The sequence below is a fragment of the Octodon degus genome, unplaced genomic scaffold (genome assembly GCF_000260255.1).
Source record: "Octodon degus isolate 3935 unplaced genomic scaffold, OctDeg1.0 scaffold00018, whole genome shotgun sequence".
NCBI lineage: Eukaryota > Metazoa > Chordata > Mammalia > Rodentia > Octodontidae > Octodon > Octodon degus.
Genome location: NW_004524594.1, coordinates 3,695,975 through 3,709,507, shown reverse-complemented (window position 1 = coordinate 3,709,507; position 13,533 = coordinate 3,695,975). Strand labels below are relative to the sequence as shown.

The window sequence follows — 13,533 nt, the reverse complement described above, 5'->3', positions numbered from 1 at the left end:
GTGATGTGCATTTGGGATGTGACAAAGGGTGCCAGACTGCCCTGTGGGACTTGCACGCTCACGTACACTGATTATGCTAAACGTCTACATTCTGGGATAGATTTATAAGTGGAGCGCGGTGTCCCTCGGTCTGGGTTTGCAGTTTCCTGCCTAGGGACGGTCGGCGGTCAAGGTCTCCAGGTAAGGTCTGCGCTTCCCCGCGGTGCTCTGACTCCTCCGGGCCAGCAGGGGGCGCAACCCGAGCGCTCACGCATGCGCACGCGCACGTTGTCAGCGCCGTGAGCCAGATCCCGGCGCCGAGCTCCCCCGTGGCTGGTGCGAACTCCGCCGGGCGGCCGCTCTGCAGCTCGGCGCGATAGGATCCGGGCGGCCGCGGCTCGCGACCTGCGACATGAGCTGGTGACCGAGCGGGAGGCAGCCGTGGCCGAGGTGAGCGCGGGGTGCGGATCGGGCCTGCGGAGGCGACGCGGGCCGGGTACCCCGGGGCGCAGCGGAGCCGGGGACCTCCCCAGCCACCCCTCTGGGCCGCGCTGCCGACGCGTGTGGCTCCCGCCGCCCACGGCCCCTTCCTGGCCGGCGGCCGCGACCCAGCTGTCCCCGCCCCTGCTGTCCCTGCCCGGGTCCGCGTCCCTCCGGGCAGCTCGACGGTGGCATCTGGGTCTTGCCGGTGACCGGGTCGGGCGGGACGGTGATGGGGCGCTTGGAGCTTCGTTGCTGAAGGCGGGGCCTGGGTCAGGCTCCACAGTGTGAGATTCAGGTAATTAACAGCGTGATGTAACTCACCTGCGGTGCTCGTGCAGCAGGGCCCTTTATGCCTCATCTGAACAAGTTATCTTTTTAGGGATAAAATAAACCCATTTTAATTCCTCTCATGAAGCCCGGTGCGGTCTCACACCCCTATCCCACCGCTAGGGAAGCTGAAGCCGGAAGGTTGCCGTGAGTTTTTGGCCAGACTGGGTTGCAGAGTGAAACCCTGTCTCATTAAAAAAAAAAAAAAAAAAAAATCTTGTAAGCGAGTTCACTGCCCCCCAGTTTGTACATTGCAGAGCTCAAAGTCTCTTCACAGTAATAAATGATTCAGTTTCCATCATCTCTGACTTTCTCAGACTTATGCCTCCTGGTTGTTCGCACAGGTATAAATGGACCGGCAGTTCTGAGCCTGGACTGCCCTACTTGAAGCTGCTTTGGTTTTTGCTAGTTACAAATAATCCTGAACCAGGTACTCGCCTTTCTGTTGAACTTTCTTCACCTGTCAAATGAGGGCAAGCATAGTTTGTCACGCAGCATTATCATGAAAAGTAAATGCATGAACATCGATAGAGTGCTCAAAACAGACACTGGCATGTAGTTAAGTGTTCAATAAAATTTAGTTAGTGAATGATGATCATTGTATTAATTACAGTATAATTCCCACAATTAAAACTTTAAAACACTGAAAACCATTTTTAGAGGTAGCCACAATACAACTTTAAGTACAAAGAATTGTATCAGATAGGGTGATAAATTGTGGGTTTTTCTACTTTTGTCACATTTTTTTTTTTTCATTGTGAGGCACAGTGGGGTTGGAGGCCAGGGTAGCATTGGTCCTGGGAGCTGAGCTGTGAGGACTTCTTGAGACAAGTTGAAAAGATAAGAAATGATCTAGGAGATAGACTGAAAGGGAAGAGATGCTGTTTGGGCAGATTTGAGGAATAAATTCCAGGAACAGAAAATGCAACTCATCTTGACAATAGCTTGGTGTTAAAAGGCTTTTTCCAGTGACTCATTTGGCGGTCAGCTAGATTATTCCAGATTATTTATTTAAAAAATATGTATTATTATTTTGACATTTTGCAAGGCCAGGTTTGATGTGTGGGGGCTAAGTTTGTGGGACTTTGTTTTGAAATTATTTTTCTTTTTGGGGGGGATGGGGGGAACCGAGGATTGAACTCAGGCCCTTGCACTTGCCAGGGAAGCACCTGTTCTACTGAGCCATCTCCCTGGTCCCTGAAATTCTTGTTCTGATCCAGGTTATTTACATGTAACAAGAAAAGTTTCCTTTCCACCTCTCCCCTTCCTTCTGGGGCTTCTAGCTTCCGGCCCACAGGGCTTGTCCTCTTTGGATAGGAAGGTTCTGGCTTGTTTCCTTGGGCCATGGTTTTGGAGATTGTGCTTTGTCTCTGCTCGGCTTGCCAGCCCTGCTCAGGGTGTGGAGTTTGCCCTGTGGAAGCTCTTCCACTTCAGCAGTCCCAAGTCTCAAAATATGTGGGGGCTGGACACTGTGTAAGCCCGGGAGAAGAGAGATGCTTAACAGATATGTCTTTTTTTTTTTTTTTTTTTTTTTTTCAGCATTTTTTTTTTTTTTTTTTTTTTTTTTTTTTTTTTTTTTTTTTTTTTTTTTTTTTTTTTTTGCAGAACCGGGGATTGAACTCAGGCCCTTGCCCTTAGCAGGGAAGTGCTCATTCTACTGAGCCATCTCCCTGGCCCAAAACTTTTTTTTTTTTTTGCGGAACCGGGGATTGAACTGAGGCCCTTGCGCTTGCCAGGGAAGCACTTATTCCACTGAGCCATTTCCCCGGCCTTAACAGATATGTATGTTGGCAGGAAGTAGACTCTAGACTTGGCAAGGTGGGACACAAGAAAATTACTGCTAGGGGAGAAGACAGATGTGCCAGTACTTAACTCATTCATGGAATGTGGCGAGTGGCAGGGGTAGGAGCGAGTGTGTGCAGGGTGGGGCAGTGCTCAGAAGTGCCCCCAGAAAAGAAAGGCCTTTTCCTGTTTTAGTTCCCACCCGCCCTGTTGATTCATGTCCTTGCTGGAGATTGAATCCAGGGCCTTGTGTGCTGCTAGGAAAGCGCTGTCCTGCTGAGCTCCGCCCCAGCCCGCAGCCTGTTCCTCTGTCATGATGTTTATTCTTCCTCAAGTGCTTGCTGGCCGTAGTGTCATTCCTCAGCATTTTGTACAGACTTCTGCGCTCTTCTGGGGAATGGGGAGAGGTTCCCCCATCCTGGCTGGCTGGTCTTCTGAGGTTTGACCTGCATGGATGGCAGAGTGGGCATTGCCAGGTCAGAGGGCTGAGGGATGCTCCCTGCAGCTGCCAGCATCCCCGGTGCTTGTTCTTAGTCAGAGCACAGACTGAGGGAGTTGGTTCTGGAGGGGGCCCCAAGTCTCCCCCTCGGCTGGCAGCCAGGACCTCATTTGGCAACGGGGGCCTGGGTCTCGGGCCAGGCTGAGGTCAGGTGGGAGGGAAAGTGGGGGCCACCTGGTCGCTTCAGGTCCCCAGTGCATGTGGACGGTGGTGACAGGGAGCGCGGCAGAGTGGCTGGCTCTTGTCATGTCCTCTAGAAGGCTGAGGAGGCTGGGCTCAGGGCTCCTGGCTGGTGAAGGCCAGGCCCAGACCTAGCCAGGCTGATGGCCGAACCACGCAGGTCAGCTTTCCTGTTTCCTGCCTGTGGGGGCTGAGAGCAACAGAGCCCAGGGACAGAGAGGTTGTGCAAAGGCACCAAGATGCCAAACGCCCTGGCTTCCTCAGCTCCTGGCCTGGCACCTCACAGGGCTCTCTGGAGGTGGCCGTTCCATGCGGTGAGACTGGTCCACCTTGAGGTCTGCCTGTACCACCGTCCTGTTTCAGTGTCATCTTAAGCAGGGAGGCCTGCAGTTCCCATGGGGTAACAGGCACCGCTGGTGTGGTCCAGCAGGGACGGGGACCTGTGTGGACTGACTCTAGGCATGGGGTCTCAACGGAGTGGAGGCCGGGCAGAGAGGGTTGCCCGACAGGAGAGCACTTGCTTACCAAGCAAGGAGGGAAGCCATCTGCACCCTTCTGCGAGCTTTCCTCTCATGTTTTTTATTAATTGATTAGTGTATTGATTGCAGTATTGGGGATGGCTCAGGGCCTCACTTCCCCATCCCTAAGTTGCCCAGGATGGGCTTGAACCTGCAAAGATTGTACCCAGGGTCTTTGTGCTGAACTACATACCCAGCCCTTCACGTGTTTTTGTAAATTTTGAGACAAGCTCTTAGGAAGTTGAGCTTGTCTGGACGTCCAGATGTGACTTGAATTTGTATCCTCCTGCCTCAGCTTCCCAGGCTTCAGCATTGCAGGTGCGGATGGACCTCCATGCCTGGCTCTGTCTTCTCTTACAGCTCTGTAGAGTTCTGCACGCCGGGTGGCAGTCCTTCCTGGTTATGTGTGCTTCCAGCACCTTCTTCAGGTTCGCAGTATGTCTTTGACTTCCTCATGGTGGTTTTGATGAAAAAAAGCTCTTAATGGTAATACCAAATGATCATTTTATCTTTTTGTAGGTGTTTTAAAAGTTCTGTTTTGGAAATAATTCTGCCAGAAGGTGTACATGTTCACTGTTATGTTCTGCACATTTTGTAATTGTGCCTTTTACATTTAGTGTTAAAGTCCATCCCATGTAGCTGTTCTGTCTGGCTAACACAAAATATTTCTTTAGCTTTCTTTTCAGCGGTTTCCTTTGATATAGCTAAGTGTGGTTTCCTTTATAGATACTCTTCTACTTTAAGTTGAGTATCTGGAATCTTTGAGTTGATATCATTTTCCTGATGTCTTATATCAGATAGCTTCTGGAGATAAGTGACAAAGCAAATAGCGTCAATGGTGTTACAGAAGTAGTTCTGCCCCTTTGAAAGTGTGTTGGTCCCTGCCGGGGGTGCCTCGCCCGTACCTTGAGACCATGATCATAAAGTTTTTATTTGGGGGCTATACCAGCTTCTAAAATAAGCCTCTGCAAAAAGAGAGTATTCTCTTGTTCTTCTGAATTCTAGAGTATTTTGCATAAAATTGGAATTACTGTTTGCTGAATATATTTCCTAAAACTTGGAAAATCTTTTGGGCTTGGAAGTTTCTAGCGAGATTTCTAAACTTGATTTAAAGAGCTCTCTGGTTAGTCATTTCTGCTTGAGATTCTTGATATATGTGTTTAAAATTTTCTTTCCACTTATCCAAGTTTTCAAATGTATTAGCGCAATGTCGCTGATAACATTTTATCTTTTTAATATTTTGAGTTCCGTCCTTTTTATTTGTTATTTATTTTTTCCTTTTTTAAAATAGTTAAGAGACTTTAATCTAATAGCTGTAATTACAGTGTTTGTCAAAATGAAAAACTGAAAACAAGTATACAAAACGGTTGATTACTAATCATGTATTGAAAGCAGTAAGTGGTTCCACAACTCCAAATAAACCAATTCTGAAGTTTCCCAAGGTAAATTTAACAGCTCCAGCTTCTTCAGTGTTTATCAAAATATAAAAGAAAAAAGTAGAGGTCATCTTTTCTGATGGCAAATCGGACCCTTGCAGGCTGAGGGAGGAAGCTACTTCACATGTGGAGGTGGGAATGCTCCAGGTCTGTGGTCTTTAGTGGACCAACCGACCCAGCTTGTGCCCACTTCTGCTGGTGAGGCCCAGACTTTGGCCAACACAAGTCCCGAGTGGGCACTAGGACCACGCTGCCACTCCACCTGCACGCTGACCGAGGGGGAGGGTGGGCCCCGGACCCCTCCTAACCCTCCCTGCTACCCCGAGGTGACTGAGCAAGAGTACAAGCACAATGCTAAGGAACGCAGGTGACCCGAAGACAGGCGGGCCACAGGGCCTCGACTGTGACCATGCCGTGGATGGCATTTGTTCGTCACATCTCTGGAGTTCCCAGAGGAACAGCTCATCTGATCGGCGTTCAGGCCATACTGCACTAGGAATAGTCTCCCTTCTGTGTGGTCAAGTGTTCTCCTCACCTTGTAATTTTTAGCTATTTTTAAAAATGCACTGAATTTGGGTTTTACACCAGCCACGGAATGGATCCTGACACCATTCTGCAGCTCAGCGGCTCCTGGAGGCCAGGTGCCCATGCACCCAAATCCCTTCTCAGTACTAACAGTGAGTTGATTTTTTTCTTTGCAATAAAAAAGCTGAGTAATATTAAATAGGAGTACCAGAAACTGCCTCAGTGGAAGCAGAAACTATTTACCTTAAAGCTGGCTGCAGGCTGCATCTGCGCATGTGCAGCACACTGTGACCAACCCATGGAGACAGCTTCTGGCACTCAGGACCACAGAGCTGCAGCATTTGCCACATGAGAGGAAAGCGGGGGGCGGGGGAAGAGGAAGTGAGGGGAAGGGGGTTCTGGTTCACTTCTGGTTCCAGAGCTGATTGGAGAGCCAGTCCAGTCCTTCATAGAGCCCGTCCCCACTGGTGGCACAGGTGGCCCGAAAGTACCAGTTCCTGTGGCATAGAGCGTGCAGCCCCAGCTTGTCTGTGATTTCAGCTGCATTCATGGCATTGGGAGGTCCTGCTTGTTGGCAAACACGAGGAGGACGGCGTCCCTGAGCTCGTCCTCAGCCAGCATCCTCATGAGCTCCTCATGGGCCTCGTTCACACGCTCTCTGTCATTGCCGTCCACCACAATGACCAAGCCTTGGGTGTTCCGGAAGTAGTGGCGCCACAGTGGTCGAATCTTGTCCTGACCACCCACATCCCACACGGTGAAGCTGATGTTCTTGTCTTCAACAGTCTCCACATTGAACCCTGTGGCAGGAATGGTGGTCCCAATTTCACCAAGCTTCATTTTATAAAGAACCATCACCTTCCCAGCAGCATCCAAGCCCACCATGAGAATGCGCATTTCTTTTTTGCCAAAAAGGCCCTTGAAGAGGTTTGCAAAGATATTCCCCATGCTTGTGGATGTGTGGAACCGATGCTGGCTAGAGACTTCAGTGGTAGCTGCTCCAAGCCAGGCCTATTTTTTCCTTTTATCTTGCATGATCTTATCAGAATTATGTCACATCAACTTTTTTTTTTTTGTTCCTCGCATGCCTTCATGGCACATTTGGCCAGCGGGAGAGTTGTGAGGTTCGAACTCCAGCCACCTGAGGCTGACAGCTTTGTGGAAGCAGCCACTTAAAGGACTGAGCTAGGCCCAGGCCCCACTTTTGGTGATTTTTTTTTTCTTTTAACACCAGCTCTTTGGTTTGTTTCTCATTTCTGTTTTGTTTTTTAAATTAACTTATGTACTTTAAAAACTATTTCCTATTATCTTTGGGTTTATTTGGTTGTGCTGTGTAGGAGTCCCCTCCAGGTTCTCTTCTCGGTCCAAGAAGTCAATATTTATAATCCCAAAGATATGGTATTGGAATCCCACCAAGTTAATTTCAGTCTACCACTCCCAGTGCAACCTGTAGCAAAAAGTAAAGATACTAAAACATTTATAATTATTGGGAAGCCAAGGGACGTCCAGCCACAAAGATGGGTTTCCGGAACAAAGAGGCTGACCCAGGACTGCACCTGGGTTTTATTCAGTGGAGGAGGTGTGGCTTGAGGAGGAATGACTGAGAATTGTGGGAAGTAGGGAAGTACTGTGAGCTGAGCTAGGTGGGTGTCTTACATTCACCTCTGCCATATGCAGAGAAAGTAATCTGCATTATGCTGTTGAGACAGTATCTAATGTTTCGGGAGTCTGGTGCTTCAGCTCTGATGTAATCTTTCAAGCCCCAGGAAGTCTTAGCCTCTATCTCGAGGCAAGGCTTTATCCCAGCTGGCAGTGTGGAGCATTGGCTCTTTGTCCTGTCTCGACCTGGCTCACATTAAAGAGTAGCAGGTGTAGGTACCAGGGAAACACACATGCTGCCTCATTGCTTAAGGCCAGTTGAAAGGATAAAGAGAAGGCCGAGCCAGCTCTGTGCATATGAATGCAAGGAAATAGGGTAAGGCTCAATCAAATCGAGACAGTTGCTCTTCTTGCAAGGAGAGCTGTCAGGTAGTCCTCCACAGTGCTGTCTCTTTTTATGGTTAATGCACAACTCATGAAAAATAGTACAATTCATCTGTAGATACTGCCTTTGTTCTTATAATCCTTTTTTTTTTTTTTTTTTTTTTTTTTTTACCAGAGATTATACTGTGGACCTTGTGCTTGCCAGGCAGATGCTTATGCTGTTGAGCTATCTCACTGATTCTCCCAGTTTTGTGACATGTGAAAAATAGCATTTTTCACACTGTGGGTGGCCCATTACTGGGTGAGATGCCTGACCTAATAGGTTATGGCTTGATTGATTGATTTTTTGAGAAGGTCTCACTATATAGTTCAGGCTGGCTTTGAACTCACTATGTAGCCCAGGCTGGCCTTGAACTCATGATAATCCTTCTGCCTCAGCCTCATGAGTGCTGCAGTTACAGGCCTGTGCCACTACACCTGGGTCTTAGAATTCTTTAAAAAGCACTAGTAGAACACAAAGAGGAGTTGTTATGTTTTATAGTTAACGCTATGTTATGTATCATAAGGTGAAGCATCATTTTGGTGAAATTTTTATCTCTCTGTCTATATTGGGTCACAGTTATAAAATGATATTTCATCTTGTGGGTTTTAGGCTAAGAAAAAAACCTGAACGGACTGTGTGTAAAGGTACAGTAGTTTATCAACAAAGCTGTTGGCCTGATTGCATAAAATGGACACTCAAGGTGCTTGCTGGATGACAGATTCTGTGACCTTATTTTAGACCTACCAGAAGCAAGCTCCAGGCCGAGATACCTGCTTTAGCAGATTCCTCATGCCTTGTCGGGTCCAGGGTCAGTGAGGTAACCTAGGGGGTTCCTGACAAGCTTCACAGGGGCCCGGTGGAGCGCAGCCTCCTGTGAGCATTTATCTCATCTCACTTCTCTGTGGGCTCCGGAGGCACGCGGAGTGGCAATAGGGTGGCACGGGGATGGTGGGGGCAGGGCCGGGAGCACGCTTTGGGTTGTTAACAGTGATGGTGGAAGTGGAACAGTTATGCACATGGGTTTGCCATAGGGTCCGTCAGCAGCGTGGGGTGGCTGCTGTGTGTACCCCGAAGACAACAGCCTTCAAGCTTGAGATCCTGTAACATCTGAACGTTAGTCTGTGACAGGCTGATTCCTTCCTGTGCTCCAGTTCATGGTCTCAGAGAAGTGCAAGTTGAAGTCGTTCCTGAGTTTCCCCCACATTTTAGAGAAGGATTTTTTTTTTTTTTGTGGGCTCAGGATGCCTTCAGGGCAGGTCTGGTTTGGCTTGAGGATCTGGGGATCAAACCACAGCATCCTGAACCTGACCTGACTGCTTTGTTTAAGCAGACACTTAAACAACTGAGCTAAGGGGCCTGCCCCCTGGCCCCCACATTTTAACCAAAATCCGGCCAGCTAGCAGGGAATGGCCCTGCCTTGACTATTTAAATCTTCGTAGGCTTTGGGCTAGCTGACCGAAAGCAGTTGTGAGTGGGGCCGGGGGTGGGAGATGCTGTGTTCTCAAGGGAAGGCTATTTCAGGAGGCCCCCGGGCTTATCAGCTCCTTCCCATGATCACTCTTCCTGGAGACTGATGGATAGGGACTTCACCTTGTGGTTGCCAAGGTAGTGCGCTGCCATCATGCGGTAAGTTGGTGACAGCTGAGTCGCAGGCCAGGCTGTGCCCTCCCTGCAAGGCAGACAGGCACTAGGTGGGGAAGTTGGTTTGGTAAGGATCTTAGATTGGGGTGCATTGGGGAGCTGTAGCTTTTTTCATGGCTCTGAGTCCGTGATGCTTTGGGGCTGTTTCCTTTGGTGATTGCTGGGTGACAAACCACCAAACTTAGTGACCTTAAGGGATAAGAGCAGCGATCATCACCATCTGATCTTTGTGCCCAAGACAGCAGTCCGTGCAGGGCAGCTGAGTACCGCTCTCCAGGGCTCCAGATGGTTTCCAGAGTGGTCTCCCTAGGGTGCCTGATTTGAAGGTGCCCCTCCCCTGAAGCTTCTCCCACCCAGCATGGAAGCTGTAAGGGCCCTTTGAGGACAGAGCTGGAGCTTTGGCTTTCAGAAGGATGCGGAGTTGCTGGGCTGTGACTCCTGCCACATTCTCTCAGGCGAATCACAGCTCAGTGAAGAGTCCAGATTTGGGGAGGGGGGCGTGGGCTCTGCCTCATGCTAGCAGCCCGTCCCGCGCTGTGTTCACAGATGGGAAGCGTGGTTGGCCTCTGTTGGGAAGAGGTCCACCACGGGGTCCCTGCGCCCTTCCCTGCCTCCTCCCCCCTTCCTCTCTGCTGCCCCATCCACTCTTCATCCCTTCCTTTTTCCACCCCTTGGTCCGAGCCAGCAGTCACTTTCACAAGACAGGAACACATTTTATTTAGTGACTTCAGAAGACTGGTCTTTTCTTCTCTGACTGCCCTTCACTTTGTCGAGGCTTTCCAGTTCTGCAGTTTGGGGCAGTGTGGTCTGTCTGCTGCCCCCCATCCCAGCCTAAGTTCCTCAAGCAGGAGCTTCGCCTTTGTCTCCACTCCCCATCTTCACTCAGAGTGAATCTGCCAGCGAGAACTGATCCTAGGACAACTAAAGTCAGCTGTACAGGCAGAGAGGGTTGTTTCAGGTTAGCGAGTGTTTCAGAGTAAAATAACTGTCTTTATCTGTCCACTGTTCACTTTTCTTCTTGGGTCTGCATATTTTTACAGCTCAAGCATACGTAAGAATAGTAAACATTAATAGTTACAGTTGTAGTTTTACATCATGTATTGATATTTATATTGGATGTTTGTACATAGTGCTAAATACTCAATTACGTCACAGGCCATAGTCATATATAGCAGGGTAGACACTTGGGTATATTTATTGGTTAGTAGTGTGAAAAATCCCTTTTTCTATCTTGTCCAACTACTTGAGGGAAAGAAACAGGAAAATTGAAGTCAGAGGGCCTCTTCTGAGGGGTCACCCGCCCCTGAGCCCCAGCTTTCTGTTCCGGCAGGCGGCGCAGCGGCGGGGGCCAGCATGTGCGCGGCGGTGAAGCACAGCACCCGGGGTCCCGCCCTCATCCCGAGGATGAAGACCAAGCACCGCATCTACTACGTGGCTCTCTTTTCCGTGGTGCTGCTGGGGCTGCTGGCCACGGGCGTGTTCCAGTTCTGGCCGCACTCCATCGAGGCCTCGGGCGACTGGGCCGTGGAGAAGCGCAGCGCTGCCCTGCCCGTGGTCAGGCTGCCCAGCGACAGCCCGGTGCCGGAGCGCGGCGACCTCAGCTGCCGGATGCACACCTGCTTCGACGTCTACCGCTGCGGCTTCAACCCCAAGAACAAGATCAAGGTGTACATCTACTCCCTGAAGAAGTACGTGGACGAGCTCGGCGCGCCCGTCAGCGACACCATCTCCCGGGAGTACAACGAGCTGCTCTCGGCCATCGCAGACAGCGACTACTACACGGACGACATCAGCCGTGCCTGCCTCTTTGTGCCGTCCATCGACCTGCTGAGCCAGCACGCGCTGCGCATCCGCGAGACGGCGCAGGCCCTAGCGCAGCTCTCCAGGTACCTTGGAGCCGGCGGTGGGGGGTAGGGGGATGGGGGGGAGTCGGGGGAGGGGGCGGACAATGCAGGGGAGGCCTCGCTTGGGCCCGCTTCCTGCACGACAGCTGTGAGCAACGGTGGCAGCCTGTGTGCCTGGCTGCAGCGCACGGGTGTTGTGTTCAACGCAGGAGCGCTTTACAGTTTACCATCTAAGTGCGACTGTCTGTCCCATGCTCATCCTTTTCAATTTAAATACACAGCCCACCTGTCACACGGTAGGCTAGCAGGCAGGCATGGTGGAACTCACCTGCAATCCCAGTGCAAGGCTGAGGCAGGAAGTTGGCAAATGCACACCTAGTCCAGGTGATTTAGCCAGTTAGCAAGACCCTGCCTCTAAACAGAAATATAAAAAGGGCTGGGGGTGTAGCACAACTGTCTTTGTGCACAGCCAAGTTCAGGGTACAGTACTACAAACAAATGAAGTCTAAACATTCAGATGAGCAAAATAGGGGCCAGGGAGATAGCTCAGTAGGATAAGCACCTGCCTGGCAAGCGCAGGGTCCTGAGTTCAACCCTTGGTACCGCAAAAATAAAATAAATAATAAACAGATGAGCAAAATGTATGTAGAGTTCATGCCCTAATCCTGCCACCAAGAGGTAACCATTCTTGATATTTTAATGTTCCTTTTTGGTTACTTTTCTCTATAAAAAATAGGTATCGTGTATGTCTATACCTTTAGTGTGGTGCTAAAGAATGGTGCCACACTCTGCCTACCACTTTGGCTGCTTTATTTCCATTAATATATTATAATACCATTTGTGAAGTTTTACATTTTTTACTACCTAATTTAAAGATTGTATCCTGTTCAGTTTTGTGGGTGGTCCATACGATGTCCTATCAACTCTGTATTTTATTTACTTTTTGTTTCTTTAGCCAAACAGTGAACATTGCAGGCTTCAGCTTTTCATCATTTGAAATGATTCTCTACTGAGCAAGCCTGAAGTTCATGTCCATCTGGTTTCTTTCTTCTTTTTACAAGGAGCCAGACTACAGCCTGGTGTGCGCTAGGATCAGTAGGAATGTACCCAGCGGCGCTGGACGGTGGCCCCGCATACTTGGGGCTGTGGAATTTTGCACTTGTTATCTAACGGCCCTCTCTGGCTTCCCCAGGATCTATGTGAATCTCCGTGTTTCATTTCTCATAGGTGGGATCGAGGTACAAATCACCTGTTATTCAACATGTTGCCTGGAGGCCCCCCAGATTACAACACGGCCCTGGATGTCCCCCGAGACAGGTAGGCCTGTTTGGGGCATGGGTTTCTGAGGGTTAAAGAAATCTAAGCTCCTTTTGAAATTTATGTTCCTCCTCCCAGTGGGATGGACTTTATCATCTGAACTGTTCATTAAATTAGAAAGTTGTCCTTTGAGAGGCAGGGGAGATGGCTCAGTAGAATAAGCACTTGCCTGGCAAGCACAAGGGACTGAGTTCAATCCCTGGTTCTACCAGTAGAAAGCAAGCAAGCAAGCTAGCTAGCTAGCTGTCCTTTGAGTTTCCCTGCCAAGGACACGGCAGTTGACACTTGCTTGGGTCTGCTATGGAAGCCAGTCAGAGTGGGGTCCAAGTGCAGCCTGCACAGCCGGGGGTGGGTGGTCGTATCCCAGTTGCAAAGCCAGTTCCACATCGGCCTGTGACTGTGCCCTCTGGGAATGGGAGCTGACATTTGCCAAGAGAAGCCCCCCAGCTCCAAGGGCAGAGGACACGAGCATGTGAGGGTGGTGTGTGATGCCTGTCATGCCAGAGCTCTGGGAAAGCTGGGCAAAAGGTGCTGTGATGCCACCTCTCGAGTGGCATGGCCTGAGGCCTTGGGCACCCCACGAAAGGATGCCCACAGCCCTCAAAGCCTAGGATTGTTCCAAGCATTTACCAATGGACTCATTTTTCTCCAGTCTTGTCAGAGCTGATATGGAGCTCTTAGAATCATTGACACTGACACCATTGACAGCCCAACGCCAGCTGCGTTCTCACCATTGTCACTTCCGGAAATCTATACCAAGTACTGCTCTCTCCCAGAAGATTAAACCTGACCCTTTCTTGCTGTAAATGATTATTGAGTCTGTCTTGAGTTTCCAACTGAAAAAACAGTTATCAGTAGGAGAGACAAACATCCCAAGACCTCCCTGGACGCCAGCATAGAAACTGCTTTGGGCAGCAGAGGGCAGTGTGGCCCCACAGATGCCCCAGGAACCTACTTCTCAAGATCCCTGAGACAA

At 49.8% G+C, this 13,533-nt stretch overlaps 1 protein-coding gene and 1 pseudogene across 2 annotated transcripts in view; one reads left to right on the top strand and one right to left on the bottom strand.

Moving 5' to 3' along the window:
- Window positions 1-267: 267 nt before the first annotated feature.
- Window positions 268-13,533, top strand: part of Ext2 (exostosin glycosyltransferase 2) — a 139,948-nt gene continuing 126,682 nt past the window's right edge. For both annotated transcript variants that reach the window (XM_023710690.1, XM_004627024.2), the window contains exons 1-3: window positions 268-429; window positions 10,727-11,282; window positions 12,468-12,557. In XM_023710690.1, coding sequence (XP_023566458.1) covers window positions 10,750-11,282; window positions 12,468-12,557 — 623 coding nt within the window. In that variant the 5' untranslated portion in view covers window positions 268-429; window positions 10,727-10,749. The remainder of the gene's footprint in view (window positions 430-10,726; window positions 11,283-12,467; window positions 12,558-13,533) is intronic.
- Window positions 6,112-6,677, bottom strand: LOC101577384 (annotated as a pseudogene).